The 15953-nt window shown below is 59.5% G+C and overlaps 1 protein-coding gene across 17 annotated transcripts in view; it reads left to right on the plus strand.

Annotated features, from left to right (window-relative positions):
* CACNA1E (calcium voltage-gated channel subunit alpha1 E) overlaps positions 1-15953 on the plus strand; it is a 115387-nt gene that overhangs the window by 83399 nt on the left and 16035 nt on the right. For 15 of the 17 annotated variants that reach the window (XM_080601972.1, XM_080601974.1, XM_080601967.1 and 12 more), the window contains 19 exons: positions 225-281; positions 1313-1912; positions 2012-2274; positions 2498-2657; positions 3044-3173; positions 3729-3788; positions 4059-4165; positions 7593-7689; positions 8613-8773; positions 9124-9261; positions 9687-9888; positions 10038-10202; positions 10690-10800; positions 11648-11731; positions 11820-11945; positions 12132-12197; positions 13905-13996; positions 14094-14259; positions 14416-14543. In XM_080601972.1, the coding sequence (XP_080458098.1) occupies positions 225-281; positions 1313-1912; positions 2012-2274; positions 2498-2657; positions 3044-3173; positions 3729-3788; positions 4059-4165; positions 7593-7689; positions 8613-8773; positions 9124-9261; positions 9687-9888; positions 10038-10202; positions 10690-10800; positions 11648-11731; positions 11820-11945; positions 12132-12197; positions 13905-13996; positions 14094-14259; positions 14416-14543 (2913 nt within the window). The remainder of the gene's footprint in view (positions 1-224; positions 282-1312; positions 1913-2011; positions 2275-2497; positions 2658-3043; positions 3174-3728; positions 3789-4058; positions 4166-7592; positions 7690-8612; positions 8774-9123; positions 9262-9686; positions 9889-10037; positions 10203-10689; positions 10801-11647; positions 11732-11819; positions 11946-12131; positions 12198-13904; positions 13997-14093; positions 14260-14415; positions 14544-15953) is intronic. The other 2 variants (XM_080601978.1, XM_080601970.1) reach the window with 1 other exon arrangement.

Consider the following 15953-nt stretch of genomic DNA (forward strand, 5'->3'; position numbering starts at 1 on the left):
GAAAGAGCTGCTAAATTCCTGAGGACCGGGATTTCCGAGTGGCTGGCGAGGCAGCTTGCTTGGCCACGTCTCCCTTGCTCCCCAGACCAGATCCACAGCCCCAGGGTGAGCACCGCTGCGTGCATCCCTCTGCCCAGCGGTGTGTGAGCCCCGGTGGGGAGTGCAAATTGGGCTGGCACAGGAGGGGTGCTGGGGATTGAACGGGTTTGTTTTTTCCTCCCCAGAAGAGACAGGCGCAGGAGACACCACATGTCGATGTGGGAGCCGCGCAGCAGCCACCTGTACGTGGGTCGCGTGTCCTCTGTGGCCCCCTGTGTTTTTTTTGGGCAGCCCCTGCCCCGCCTGTGGGTGCCTCAGGGCGCTGCCCTGCACCCGTGTCCCTGCGTGCGCTCGTGGCTCTGTGCGTGCCGAGCCTCCGTGCCGTGTGTGTGTGTGCGTGTCGGTGTACCCGTGGGTGTGTACCGGCGTGTGCTCCGTGGGTGAGCAGTGTACGTGTGTGCACGTGCGTGTCTCTGTGTGTCGGGAAGGGAACGTCTGTCCTCGCCGGGCTGTCTGTGTACGTGTTTATGGCGGTGGAAAGGATCCGTTTACAACCCCAGAAGGCACAGCTCCCCCAGAGCACACCCGCAGGAGCACAGAGGACCCCCGGACAGGCGGGCAGCCAACAGCTGTAGCCCCAAATCCTCGCACACGGGCTCCCCGTGGGACGTGCCGGCTGCAGACCGAGCACAGGCAGGGAGGGGGGCTGTGTGCCCCACTGCAGACATCCCCCTGTAGGGCAGAGAGTGGCACCTCTCAGTGAGAAAGCCAGCCTTGAACCTGGCGCCTTTTCCCTTTTTACTCTCCATACCCATCCCATCAGCACTGCCGCCCAAGCCCGGCCATCATTAGGGCAGCGATGCTCCAAAAAAGAGCCCGGCTCCAAGGAGCTGGAGGAGAAAAATCAACCCCAGTGCCGGCATCCTGGCTGCAGCAGGAGGACTTTGGCCACATTTTAAGTGGTGTTCCCAAGCAAGCAAGGGGACGGTGGTCACCACCAGGCTGGGATGGGGCAGAGGTCTTTTGGAGGGGCAGGGTTCCAGCTTCAGCCCAATTTCCAGCCCCTGCCAGCACCAGAGGGACGCTGAAAGGCTAAAGGGGACTAAACCTCGGTGGCTGGGCAGGTGTTTGTGTCTCCAAGCCCCCTGTGTGCATCCCCATGTCTCGTCACCGGGGCGGTGGGTGCATGCAGCTGGGGTGCCGTGGGGTGAAATGCCGGCACCGGCGGGGGGCTCGCGGCGCTGACCCCGCTCCCCGGCTGTCCCCGCTGCAGGCGGGAGCGGCGCCGGCGGCACCACATGTCGGTGTGGGAGCAGCGCACCAGCCAGCTGCGCCGGCACATGCAGATGTCCAGCCAGGAGGGCATCAACAAGGACGAGCCCCCGCTCATCAACCCCCACGCCAGCATCTTCCGACGCAAGAAACCGGGCGACGGCGTCGCCTTGGAGAAGTGCGACGAGGAGCAGGGCGGCAAGGGCGAGCGGCCGCCGGCCGAGGGTCCCGAGCAGCCGGCCCCGGGGACCAAGCCGGGCAGCGGGGAGGACAGGAGGAGCCCATCGCCCCGGGCCAGGCGGGACAAGGAGCTGTGGCACCAGAAAGCGTGCCATGGGAACTGCGAGCCGGGCGAGGAAGGGGCAGGAGGAGGCATCGAGGAGAGGGCGCGGATGAGACAGAGCCAGCGGCGCAGCCGGCACCGGAAAGCCAGGATGGAGGGGAAGGATCCGGCCCTGGGGAGCCGCTCGGGCAGCCAGGAGATGGGGCTGGAGGAGGCCAGCCCCACAGAGGGGGCGCAGGATGGGGACCGGCGCGGGGATGCTGCCGCGGCGCTGGACCTGATCCAGGGCGAGCCGGAGGCGAGCGGGGAGCCCGCCAGGTTTGTAGCTCGGGGTGGGGAATCTTGTAGCCCCCGTAACTCCTCGAGTCATTGCTTTCCACTTATCTTCTTGCACCTTTTTGTCCTTCCCTCCCACAGGACTAACGGGGTCCTTGCTGAGGAGGGGAGCCCCCCGGCAGTGGCACCCGAGCCCCCCCGGGGGCTGGAGGGCAGCCTGGGCGAGCAGGACTGCAGCAGCCCAGACACCAGCGAGCAAGCCCTGCTGGGGGGAGCATCGCTGGGGGCCAGCCGCACCGTCAGCCGCAGCGAGCCCGACCTCTCCTCCGTCACCGCCAACACCGAGAAGGCCACCGAGAGCACCGCCATCATGATCGATGTCCAAGAGTCCGCTGTGGTACAGAGTGAGGACCCCTCTCTCTTTCCTGAGAGCCTTGGGGGGGGAGTTTGGGGAGAGCAGAGAGCCGCTTGTGTGGCTTTTCCCATCCGTGTCCATCGGGTTGGGGTGCCCATCCCAACACCCCTTGCCTTCTCCTCCCCGGGTCCCCACAGCAGGGAGCAGGGCAGGGCTGGAGGCAGAAGCTGCCCCTCGCCCCGTACCTGGCAAAGGCTCTCGTTTTTCTGCAGTTAGCAACAAGACTGATGGGGAAGCCAGCCCCCTGAAGGAGGCAGAGAGCAAGGAGGACGAGGAGGAGATGGAGAAGAAGAAGCGGAAGAAGGAGAAGAGCGAGACAGGCAAAGCGATGGTGCCGCACAGCTCCATGTTCATCTTCAGCACCACGAACCCGTGAGATTTTTTTTTATTTTTGGCCTTTGTATTCGGGGCTAGGGAGGGCTGTGAGGGGACAGACACCTATCCTTCATGGAAAAGAGGTGATACCTTTGGGAAGGGGGCTGAATATCTCCCAACAACCTGGTTAACGGTGTCCTTCCCCTGCCCCAGAGCGCTCTCCCCCTGTGCCAGCTACGCTCATCGCTTCCTTTGGACCGTTGGGTGCTAGCTGTGATTTTATTCGATGCTTGTTGCACACCCCTCCATTTTTCTGCCACCCCTTTGCTATGACCCCGCTCCAGGAGCCTGTACCAATAAGGTCACTAGCCGGGGACGTGGGGTGGGGTTTGCGTGCGCGGGGCACGCCGGTGGCTAGCGGGTCGGGTGCTGTCTCGGCGCAGGGTGCGCAGAGCCTGCCACTACATCGTGAACCTGCGCTACTTCGAGATGTGCATCCTCCTGGTCATCGCCGCCAGCAGCATCGCCCTCGCGGCCGAGGATCCCGTCCTCACCAATTCTGACCGTAACAAGGTGACTGCAAGCCCCCTGTGATCCCCAAACGAGGGGGACACCTCCCCGTGCGCCTCCAAAATCGGGGTGGTGTCACGGTGATGTTTGGGGATGGGCTGCTGGTGGGCTCCGAGGTGCTGTGTCCGGGCTGGGGGAGAGCAAATGAGAGGGTGGGAACAATGAGGCAGGGAAGACGTGGGTTTGGTGTGAAAAAGGGGTGTTTTGGGTTTGGCAGTGAGAGGTAAAACTGAGCTGGAGCGGCACACGTGGCCACAGGGACGGCTCGTGCCCTCGGCAGCATCTCGGAGGTGGGCAGGTTGGAAGGGGCAGAAAAAAAAGGGAAAGCTGAGCAATTCCAATGGGCAAATCCCCCTTGGCCTTCAAGAAGATATTGCAGTGGTCAGGGGCCATGTAGGGCCGCAGCCTCACGGGGGGGAGGATGTGCAGGACACGAGGATGTAGAGCCCAGGGGTCCGGAGCAGGGCTTTGTCCAGTCACGTAGCTTAAAGTGGGGAGATACCAATGTGCCCAGGGACTGGTTTCCCCCTTGGCAGCACAAATGCCCTCTCTCCGCAGGTCCTGAGGTATTTTGACTACGTTTTCACGGGGGTGTTCACCTTCGAGATGGTTATCAAGGTAAGATGAGGCTGTGCTGGTAGCAACAGGTCCCACAGCATGCTTGCTGCAGGGGGGTGGCTCACAGGGGAAATAGCTCAGTTTTCAGTTCTGGTCCTAAATGCGGATGACAGAAATTTTAAAGCCCGGTGCTTAGCAATAGGAGACAAGAGAGCTCAGCACCACTTATACCAGCCTCCCCCGAAACATGATGCTCCTTGATGTGTATCCTAGCTCAGCAGGGCGCTCGATGGCCACGTTGGTGATCTATCTACTTTTATCCCCTCCTAGATGATCGACCAGGGCTTGATCCTGCAGGACGGCTCCTACTTCCGAGACCTCTGGAACATCCTGGACTTCATCGTGGTGGTGGGAGCGCTGGTGGCTTTCGCCTTGGCGTAAGTGGCCGTCGTCTTTTGGGCTCAGCCTCGGCTGGGGCGGGAGGAGGATGTGGCCGCGTGGCATGGCTACAGGACCCTGATGAGTCTGGGGGGGATTCCTCTGTGCTCTGCTTCGGGAACGGCTCCTCACAGCAGTGTGCAAAGCCCAGCTGTACCTCTGGTAGCCAAAACTTGTGTAGCCTCAGAGGCTCGTTGCTCCCTGCTTGTCTAATAGCGGTGAGCGAGGAGGCAGGGAGCGAGGGAGGGAAAGCAGTGGAGATGCTGGGAAGAGGTTGGTGGTGGAACCGGACCTGAAAGGGGCTGTTAATAATAAGGGAATGGGTGGCAGAAGTGGAGCTTTCACCTGCTAAGCATCCTCACCACGTATTTGAGCTTTGGTGCCAAGCAGAGGCTTGTGGCTGCGGGTCCTGCTCCGTAGGGGGGTGCCAGGGTGTGACGGTGCCCGTGTCGTGGAGGGGAAGTGTCCAGGGATGGGATTCATCCTGCTCTGAGCTCCTCCTCGTTGTGAGCCCTGATCCCCTGGGAGGACACCCCCGACACTGCGTGGTGGGCGGCATCGTGGCATTTCCCTGTCCCCAGCCCCCCTCCCGAGGGTTGGAGAGGTGCCCTCTGGCATGGGGCAGCTGAAATCTCAAGGGGCCTGTGCATCTCCACGGATGTTTGCAGCAAACACACGTAACCTGTCCCTGTGGTGGGGCAGACACCGAGCCGCTTGTGCCATGGAGGAGGGCTCTTTATAATGTAAACCTGCACCATTGTCCCTCTCCCCCGGGTCCCCCGGTGGCTCCTGCTGGAGGAGATGATCTCATAAATTCGGGGGTGAGGGGAACAAAGGCACCGCAGCGGTTTCCGATGGGTTTTGAATTGTGAAGCATTTATAAGAATGCCTGCATCTGCCATCAGGGCCCGGGAGTGACATGCTGCCACCCCCGGAGCCACGGGGAGTCTGCGGCAACAGCTGTCCCGACCTGCCTGGTTCATGGTCTGGGGAGAAAAACTCTCACAGGGCTCTTTGAATTCCTCTCCTTTCCTTCTGCCTTGCTAAGTTCTTTGGTACGGGGAGAACCGATGTCTCCCCAGGTGCCCATCTTCTCGTTGGCAGGCAAAGAGATGCCCGTGGGGTGGCTGACGCTATTAGGTGGCGAGAGCAGCTCGTGGGCAGCTCCAGCACCCACCGGCAGAAAATTATATGGGATGCTTTGGTACTGAATTGTATTTTCTGCCCCCTCTGTGGTTGGGTTTCCCTACAGCAGCTGTGGCTGCAGCAGGAGGTCTGCGGGCTGGCTTGTGGTGCCGCCATCACACTCCCGTGGTGTCACCATCACCCCCTGGCCATCAGTGCCACCTCAAAATAAGAAATGAGCATGTGTCCACCCGTGTCTCTGGATAATGTTGTAGCTTGCCCGCTGCCCACTCAGAGCCTGCGCATCGCGAGCAAGAGGCCGTCTGTGCCTGCCTCCCGTCGGCAGCTCTCAGCACCGAGAGCTAATGCATCAGCCCAAGTGCAGCCTAAATAAAAAGCCTGATACACCGCTGTAAATCTCCAAAGAGCTGGAATTAAATTAGCCGGAATAACCGTAACCGTAACTAAAGACCCCACCGGCTTTTGCCTCCCGTGGCACCCTCGGAGGAGGCATTAGCGGGCGGCTTTGCGGAGCTGCCAGGCTGTAAGACCTACGTTTGTGGGTTTGCAGCAGGTGGAGAGGCTGAGCAGTGGTCAGTGCCTGGCTCTTGCCACCTCCCCTGCACCTCCTCTGCTGGGCAGCCTTCTCCTGCACCGCCGGAGGTGAGCCGGGCTGCCCGAGAGGGCTGCGGTCATCCCCGTGCAGCTCCTGTGATGCTTTCCTTACCTTCTTTCTCTCTCTCCTCTCTTTTTCTCCCCTCTGTTCATGCTGTTCGGTGGCTCGGGATCTCTGGCAGGAATGCTTTGGGGTAACTATGCCACCTGGGTGTCTGTGAGGTGGGATGCGGGGGGGTGGGGAGGGACACGGGGAGGGAGTGCAGGTGTCCGTCTGTCTGGCATCTGTGCTGCCCCTTATCTGCGTTCCTATTTGCCATTCCCCGAGATCTGAGCGGCCTGCTGTGCGCCCTGCAGGTGCAGGAAGGGTGGAAGAATGGGCAGGATTTTCCTTGCAAGCAATGCAACCCCCTTCCTTTAGAGGAGGATGCATTCACCACGGGTCACAGTGTCCGTGCACACCCCATGATGGTGGGAAGCACACCCAGGGGATGGAGAAAGGGCTGTTGGAGCTAAAGGCAGAGGGGTCTGCCCCAGGCCCCCCTCAGATGCCCCAGCTGCACACCCAGGCCCAGCCACTGAGCAAAAATTGGGAGGTGGAAGGTGCAGAGTGGGTCCTGGAGCTGTTGGTGCAATCCCTTCCCGCCCCTTTGTGAGGCCATGCTCCTGGGGAGGAGCATTAATTAGTGGTTTTGTTTAAATCTCATAGTGATTACATCCCTTATTGTGCTCCCTGTTGCATTAACCCTCACAAAGGAGCCGTGTAATTTGGAGTGTCTGGAGTTGTAAGTCATTTGCTTGGTGTTTTTTTGAGGGTGGTGATTTTTTTTGATATGACCTTCACCAGCACCTCTCTGCTCCATCCCAGGCTCCATCCCTCAGGTTTAGCTAAAAGACAAGAAAAAACTAGCATTGTTGTTGGGATCAATCATCACATTTGAGAAATGAGGGTCACGGGGGTGCCTTAGGGTTGTTTAGGAAGGAAGCACCACCGGGGAGCTCTGCCTCCCTCAGCTGGCTTGGGGTGGAGGCGAGCATGACCCTGACGTGGGGAGGGAGGAGAGGGCTGAGCTGATGGAGGAGCAGGCTGACCACATCAGGGGGCACTGATGGAAAAGGGCAGAAAGCCTTAGGAGGAGGCATCTGTGCAAGCAAACCAAGCACAGAGCGGGTGCTGAATCCCGAGGTTGAACCAGGATGGAAAACCCTTGGCGAGGGACCTGCCTGTTGGGTTCATCCCTTATTTTACCGGGAATTTCTGGCAGGCAGCAGCAAAACCATTTGCAGCAGTGGTGGCTTTTTGTGAGCCCCATCTGGAAATGTCCTGAGCCTGCAGGAGGGGATGGGGACGTGGGGGCACGCAGCATGCCACCTGGCACCTCCTCACAGTAAGGGGATTCGTTAAGGTAGCCAAGCCCCAGCAAAGGTGCTAATCCTCCGGGGGAGAGGCGGGCTTTATTTTTCATCTCTGACAAGCAAGTGCATGGAAGGAGACGCGTTTAGGTGGGCTGAGCACTCCTTCAGCAGCACGCCTGTGACTGCTGCCCCATGCTCTGGCACGTGGCCCCCCGTCCCCTCCCCATGCACGTGCTGTGGGCAGCTCTGAAAGCACCCAGCCCCGGGTCCCGAAGGTTATTGTGTCTCCGCTTTGTTTTTGGGTGCCTGCGCCTCCCTCCCACGCGGCAGGACCAACAAGGGCCGGGATATCAAGACCATCAAGTCCCTCCGTGTGCTGCGGGTCCTGAGGCCCCTGAAAACCATCAAGCGGCTGCCCAAGCTGAAGGTAACGCTGCCCGCCTCCGACGCTAGCGTCGTGATTAAACAAGTCATTTCCAGGGCGTTCGCTGTGCTTTAGGAGCCCTGTTTCCAAACACGGCTCCTCTCAGGCTGCTCCACATCTGGCGGTGCCGTGAGTTATTTAAAGCGAGCCCAGCCGCAGATAGATCCGAGCCAGGTCCTTTGCCAGGGACATCAGGGCTGGCACGGAAAGCAGGCAGCAAAGCCCAGCTGCTCTGCTGGTGAAGTACACGGCCCTGGCTCTGGGAGAGCTCAGATCCCTCTCCAAAGTTCATTATCTTTCCCACCAGAGCAGCTCGCAAACAAGCCCAGATTTTGCATGCTGTGCCGTCCTCGTGTTACAGCAGAGGGGGGTTTCCCTGCTGAATAGCGGCGTTATTTATGCAGTGCAGGTAGGATCATGGATTTCCCTGCTTTAGCTGATGGGGTATGGAGCCAGAAAGGACGGAGAGACCAAGGGAGCCCTGAGTTATCCTCATAAAGGGATATCTGGCCCAGGGTGGCACCCCAGAGACGCAGGTTTTTGTCCCAGCTTTTCCTGGGTAGATGGACTTTGGCTCATGTCACTTCATTTCTGGACAATGCTGGGCTGTGAAGCTCAGGGCTGAGAGCACAGCCCCCGAGCTTTGGGAACTGCTGCTGTTGCAGGCAGGGGCATTCAGTCTGCCTCGTTATCTGGGGCGATGCTGAGCAAAGAAATATTGACTAATTGGTCTTGGGCGCTGCTAATGGCATCATTGGGATGGTCCCCATCTGCCGCCCTGGTTGCAGAGAGCACTGGAGGCTCTTTCCTCCTTCCTTCCTCTCCTACTGGGAGTAGGAAATGTCTTCCACACAGTAGTGTTGAGGAAGATTTGGGTCCTGCCCTGTGCCAGGGCTGTTGGTTGCCCACGGTGCCCTCTCCTGCAGGCCGTCTTCGACTGCGTCGTGACATCCCTCAAGAACGTCTTCAACATCCTCATCGTCTACAAGCTCTTCATGTTCATCTTTGCCGTCATTGCCGTCCAGCTCTTCAAGGGGAAGTTCTTCTACTGCACTGACAGCTCTAAGGACACGGAGAAGGACTGCATGTAGGTGCCCCGCTCGGTGGGCCTGATGCTGCCGACAGCTCTGGCAGAGGCAGGGTGCTGGGCGATGTCCCTTTGGGTAACCAGTGGTGGAGTCCTTGGTCACAGCTCGTTTTTGGCTGTAGTTTCTTGGGATGGGCGACGTAGGCCGAGTCCTGTCCCATTGCTGTGTATCAGCACTCTGCATCCTGTTCTGTCTTTCTTCCTCTCCCATTTCTTTGCTCCCCCCATTTCTTATCCAGCCTCTCCCCATCTGTGGTGTCCCCTCACCACACGCTGCCCCCAGGTTTAAAACCCCCCATCTCACGTCTGGCAATGTAAAGCAAGGCCACTGCTCTCTCCCAACCCTGCAGAGGGAACTACGTGGACCACGAGAAGAACAAGATGGAGGTGAAGTGCCGGGAGTGGAAACGACACGAGTTTCACTACGACAATATAATCTGGGCATTGCTCACCCTGTTCACAGTCTCCACCGGCGAGGGTTGGCCCCAGTGAGTATTTTCTCTGTCATCTTCCCTTGAATGGGGTGGGCACATCCTGGTTGTGTTGGTTGGGTCAATAACTGGATATACCCAGGTGGGACTGATGGTAGCAGGGAGGAGAGGAGGGCTGAGAAATTAGGACAAGACAGAAGAGATTTTAACCCCTAGATGAGGTTGGGGTTAGCTTCTTCCTTAGAAAGTGAATGATGGATGATCCCTGCTCCTGCATGGCCATGAGATATATTGTATTAATTGTGGGTCAGTTTTAGCGTTGGATTTAGGACCAGCCCTCTCTCCATGCTCAGGAGAGCCTGGGACAGCACGGACAGCCCATGGCAGCTGGCTGCACGAGATGGATCTCATGGGAAGTGCTGTACAGTGGCAGTCCCGAGGGACACATCTCTGGTTGCTCTTTTTCACCTGTCTGCCCACAGGGTGCTGCAGCATTCGGTGGACGTGACGGAGGAGGACCGCGGGCCCAGCCGCAGCAACCGCATGGAGATGTCCATTTTTTATGTCGTCTACTTTGTGGTCTTTCCATTCTTCTTTGTCAACATTTTCGTGGCTCTCATCATCATCACCTTTCAAGAGCAAGGAGACAAAATGATGGAGGAGTGCAGTCTGGAGAAGAACGAGGTACAGTCTGGGGAGGGTTTGGGACCTTGGGGCTCCCCAGGCATTTAAAAGGCTGGCCAGTGGTGCAAGTAACCCATAAAAGAAACGTGGCAGCCAGTGTCCCCTACGTCACCGTTGGTCGGGGTCTGACACAGGTGGTTTTGTTCCAGAGAGCCTGTATTGACTTTGCCATCAGTGCCAAGCCCCTCACGCGCTACATGCCCCAGAACCGGCACACCTTCCAGTACCGGGTCTGGCACTTTGTGGTCTCCCCGTCCTTCGAGTACACCATCATGGCCATGATCGCGTTGAACACCGTGGTGCTGATGATGAAGGTGAGCTGGGCAGGGTCAGGCTGCCCTGCTTAGGGTGGTGGGGAGGAGGAAGATCAGATCCCGTCCTGAATGGGACCAGAGGGTATTGAGCATCTTTTTGCTGCTTGACAAGGGTGTCAGCCTCAGCTCCTGGTGTCTTTAGCATGTGGTCCTCAGTGGCTGTGAGTGGTGATTGGTCCACTAGAGGACCAGGGCAGCTTTTCAGAGGGCTCTGAGAAGGTCCCTGCAAGTTTCCATGTCCAGGTGAAAAATTTGACCATTCTCTCATTAGAGCATATCTCTGCTGCAGGAAGATCTGCACTTATTCTGGGCTTCCTTCTCAGCAGCAGAGGCTGCTGTCCTGGGAGAGGGGTGGGGAGGGGATGAAGGAGGTGGTCTCAAGGCACCGTGGGCAAGGAGCAGGGGCCTGCAGGCCTTCCTGGGGACAGACATCAGTCACAAGAGGCTGGTTGGCCCCCTCCGAGTTCGCAATGTCTGTCTCCCTCAGTACTACTCTGCTCCGTACACCTACGAGCTGGCACTGAAGTACCTGAACATTGCGTTCACCATGGTCTTCTCCTTGGAGTGCGTCCTCAAGATCATTGCTTTCGGCTTCCTGGTAAGTGGCTGATCCTGTTGTTGACGAGGGTGTTAATTTGCACTTAGCACACCTCAGCCCTCCGGTTCACAGAGGGAAGGTGTTAATAACACGATGCCGGTGCCATCTATTTTGGGTCCCAGCCTGGGAGCTGCTTGCAGGCTGGCAGTTGGAACCACTTCTTTGGCTCCCGTTAGACTTCCCACTGCTAGATGCTGGCTTCTCAGTCAGCACAGACCTTCCAGGCTTCCCGGGCCAGCAGCCAGAGCTGCTGCAGGTTGTGAAGCCCGTGTCCCAAAGGGATCGATGGGTTCAGCCTGCAGCAGCAGGCATCCTGCGGCCGGAGCTTGGCGCTGCTCAGCTTTAAGCAGATTTCCACTGCTGTGGGTGGGTGTTGTGCTGGGGAAAGCCATGCCACAGGACTTCTTGCCTCGTTTCTGCCGTGCTGGGGGCACGGACCACGTACCGGGCAGCCCCTGTTGTCACTGTGCTGGTGGCAGCGGTTCCTTGTCCCTGGGAGCCACCGGGTGCCCGTGCATTGAGCCAGACCTGACCAGCAGCGAGACCTCTCCATCTAATTCCCGGTCCTCAAGTCCCCAGCTGCTCTTTTAAGCCCTGGGCTGCTTTTTCTTTGCAACCCTAGGAGGACACAGCATCCTTGTGGCCACGGGGGTCAGTGTGACGAGTTATTGCCACCTGTGGCCACCAGCAGGCTGGGCATCCTGGTGCCAGAGCAGCCCGGGAAGGGATCCGTGCGTGCCTCCCATGAGCTCTGCGCTGGGAAGGAAGGCTTTTCCCACGTCCCAGCGCCCTTCAGACTGGCCACCCCGATCTCAAATCCACCCTCCCTCTCTCCTTCCTCCCACAGAATTATTTCCGGGACACCTGGAACATCTTTGACTTCATCACCGTCATCGGCAGCATCACGGAGATCATCCTGACGGACACCAAGGTGACAGGCACGGCCTGGGCTGGGGGGCGCTGGCAGGGCTGGGGGGGCTTCTGCCATCCCCTGACCCCCTCCTCCCCTCTGCTCCCAGCTGGTGAACACGAGCAGCTTCAACATGAGCTTCCTGAAGCTCTTCCGAGCGGCTCGGCTCATCAAGCTGCTGCGCCAGGGTTACACCATCCGCATCCTGCTCTGGACGTTCGTGCAGTCCTTCAAGGTAAGCCCCGCGTGCCCGGGGCTCCTGGGGGTGCTGCTATAGCTGGGGTGCTGCTCCCCTGGCCTTGCTCCCCAGTTAGCTCGCAGGAGAGATGGTTTGGAGCAGTTTACCTGCTCGCTGCTCTTTCTGTGTGCCTCTGGAGCTGGACCTGAGCTGAAGGAGATGACTCATGTGCTTCCCTCGCAGGCCCTCCCCTACGTCTGCCTCCTGATCGCGATGCTTTTCTTCATCTACGCCATCATCGGGATGCAGGTGGGCACGGACAGCTCGGCGCGCAGCCCTCCGGCACGGCCGTGTGCTCAGCACCACGCTGCACGGCATCCAGCCCGGGTGCCCAGGGGGGTCCCAGGGGTGGGAGAGCTCGTTCAGGAGCCGCAGAGACGCGTGCCCTGTGGCACTGCTGGGACCCCAGATGCCCTCCTCGCCTGTACCCCTGGGGACGTGGGGGCTCAGCTGGGCACCCTGTGTGGCAGCTGCTCCCAAATCACCACCGCTTCGTTCCACAGGCATTGTGCTTTTAGGGGTTGTACCCAATAACCTCTAAAACCAAAGGGACCGTGGCATGGCCACCCGCAGCCGTGCACCCACCCATCCCTCCACGTAGGGTTTTTGTGGGCTTGATGCTGGTGGGATCCTGATTTTAGGGCCCTGCAGTGACCTACCAAGGGGAGGTATGCGGAGCCATGAGCTCCCCACACTCCAGCCTGGTGCAGAAGCGGCACGTGAGCGAAAGCTCCTGGTCAAACACGTGCTGGCGGGGCTGGCTCGGTGACTAAGCCCCACGCTGAGGATCTCACAAAGCATCTCTGCTCACGCTCGGGGTTTGGAGCCGCCGGGTGAGCAAGCCACCGCGATAACGAACGCGCTCAGGGCTAGGAAGGGCTGGGGAGGGGAGGGAGCAGATTTTGGGGAGTGGGCAGCGTGGTCGCCTCCGGCTCGGGCTGCTTGGCAGCGCTGGTGTTTGGTCTCCTCCCGCCCCGAGAGTCGCGTGGCTGCTCTTGTCCCACACATCCCAGCACCGGCTCCAGGTGTTCTCCGCGCTAAACAACTGCCATCTGACTCAGCCCCCCTCCCTGCCGTGTGGTAGTATTTGATTTATTTTATTTTTTAACACTATTGTGAACAAATCCCCAAGCAGTAAAGTCTGTGGGCGTTATTTGAGCAAAATAGCTGGAGGCAGAAAATATTCTACAATTACACATTGCAAAAAAACCTGTACAGGGAAAAAATACTCTGCAGTTGGTGTATTTTTAGATTCATGGAAAGTGGAATAAATATTTAACAGTAATAACGGCACATTTTTCCAATTTGAGGCACTTTGCGAACATTCGTTGTCCTATTGTGGCCTTGGCTGTGGGTCATTGTTAGGCTATTGCCCAAATCTGGGGCTTTGTTGCCTCTTTTGGCCCTGGGGACCTCCTGGGAAGGGCCCAGAGCTGGTAGTCCCCAGTGTCTGTCTGTCTGTGGAGGGCTAGCAGTCCGTCTGTCCCTTGGGCACTGAGCGTTTCCCCACCCTCTTCATGCCACTGTGCCCGACCCCAGCATCGCGGGTCGTCTCCTCTCAGTGGGAAAAGCTCCTGGGGGCTTCCATCCATCACCCACCGCTGCCCCAGGACCACAGCACCCACGCAGGGTGGTGGGACTCATCCCTGTGCCCCCAGTATGCTGGGACCCCTGGGACCCGCGTGACGCTCGGCTGCTGCACAGTGGCCAAATTCAGCTCATCCCAGACCCCCTGCCCTCCCATTTCCATGGCAGCTCGGCCTCCGGCAGCCTCTACCACCTCCTGTCCTTGCTGGGCAGGATTTGTGCCCACATGCCCTCACGGGGCTGCTTCTCCACCTGGGCTCTGGGGCAGGATCTGTCCGGCAGCACATCGTGCGCCCCGAGCCAAGGTGAGCGCGCAGCCGCTTCCCTGGCACCGGCGGTGTTGCCTGAACCTTTTTCTCCCTCCGGCAGGTTTTTGGCAACATCAAGCTGGATGAGGAAAGCCACATTAACCGGCACAACAACTTCCGCAGCTTCCTGGGCTCCCTCATGCTCCTATTCAGGTAGGGAACCACAGGTGGGGGGCTGGCGGTGGGGGGACCTCCTTCCCCGCTCCATCCTGCCTGCCATGGGGTGCTGAGCACGGTGCCTTGGGCGCAGGAGTGCCACCGGGGAGGCATGGCAGGAGATCATGCTGTCCTGCCTGGAGGGCAAGGGCTGTGAGCCGGATACGACGGCAACGTCCGGGCAGAACGAGAACGAGCGCTGCGGCACCGACCTGGCCTACGTTTACTTCGTCTCCTTCATCTTCTTCTGCTCGTTCCTGGTGAGTTCCCCGGCCCCGTGCTGTGCCACCCGCTGTGCTTTCTCGGTTCCTCGTTTAACTCCATCTCACCCTGACTTCCCTTCCTTCTCTCTCCCTTCCCTTCTCTGCTCCCTCTCCCGTTTCCCTTTCTCTCTGCCCTTTTTCCCCCTCGCCTAGATGCTCAATCTGTTCGTGGCCGTCATCATGGACAACTTTGAATACCTGACCCGCGATTCCTCCATCCTGGGACCTCACCATCTGGATGAGTTTGTCCGGATCTGGGCAGAGTATGACAGAGCAGCGTGGTATGTAGCCAGCTCCTTCTCTCCCGGGCAGCCTCTCAGAGCTGGTTTTGAGCAGTGTCTCTGTCTGCTGCTGCTGAAACCCGGCTGCGATGCCCAGGGCAGGGCTGCTCTCGCTCGCAGTCCTTACAAGGGTAGCAGCCGTTTCCCACGACGCCTGGTGGCACGGGCACCTTAGCTGAGAGTCTGAAGACGTTCATGGCTCACCGTGGTGTTTTTCCCGAGAGCTGGAGGCTCCTGCTCCCCCTCTCCTCCCCTGCCATCCCACGGGCAGGTGCCTCTCAGCATCCTCCCCAGCCTCTGCCCGAGACAACCTCCATGGCTGGGTCCCCAGCGCACCTGGCTCCTATCGGGGCAGGGCAGAGGGTGTCTTGTCCCAGGCCCTGGGGGCATGCTGGGGGCCTGCTGTGCTCCTGCCAGGTCATCTGTGGAGGAGCTTATTTGGAGAGTTTTTGAGGGGTCTGGGGATTTGCAGAGGCTGGGCACACGCTTGCCTTTCCCCCGGCCAGCCCCCACCTCTCCAAGGGGCGCGTGGTTGCCAGCCCCAGCACCGTGAGGGTGGCTCGTGCCACTCCCAGCCTGGGGACAGCCTCTGTGGAGCCGTGTCCCATCACCACCGTGCCAGGGTGATGTTAGCTCAGCACCCTCGGCAGACACGTGTTCCCTTTGGAGACCTCGCCTCCACTGCTGGCCTCCTGCCTCGTGAGAGGCCAGCTCCAGCCACGGTTTCATTTTTTGTCTTTTTAAGCCTAAATCCATAATCTGGCCCAGGAGACTGTCCAGGACAGTCACTGAGGAAGCCCACCTCTGATTTCTGAGCAAACCACGGTGGTTAGGGGCCGTGCACGGGAGCCGGTGGTGTTGGGGCCACCGGGGCAGCCCCGGCCCCCGCTGTCGGGTGAGGAACGGGTGAGTACATCCCCAGGGGTCCCGGCACCCATGCAGGGCAGCAGCTCTCACAGGAAGGGTCTCGTGGGGACAGCACGCGGGTCCGAGGCCAGGCAGGTTCAGGGACTGGCTCTGCCCAGACGGTTGGCTCAGCGATGGAGAGGGGATGGGAGGAGAGCGAGGAGAAACCAGAGGCAAAGAAGGGTAGGACAGTAGTGCTGCCGCTCTTTGCCTCCTCGTGCAGTTTCCCTCCCAGCTTGTCCAAGGATGCCCAGGAGGCTGCAGCACGCTGCACCTCAGCACGGCCCCCGTGTGCTTCCCAAAAGGGCTTGGAGCTGGAGCCGGGGGCTCAGCACCCCTGCGCCTGGCCCTGCCAGCTCCTGCATCAACTGCTTTGTTATTCCAGCGGATACGGGCCGTATCCTGCCGTGACAACAAGCGGGCCTGGGTCTGGGGGAAAAGGGGTGCGTGTACGGGATAATAATGTGTACCTTTGGCAGAGTGTGCTCTGGTGAGAGACCTAGG

Source organism: Anser brachyrhynchus (genome assembly GCF_964034855.1).
Source record: "Anser brachyrhynchus genome assembly, chromosome: 8".
Lineage (NCBI taxonomy): Eukaryota > Metazoa > Chordata > Aves > Anseriformes > Anatidae > Anser > Anser brachyrhynchus.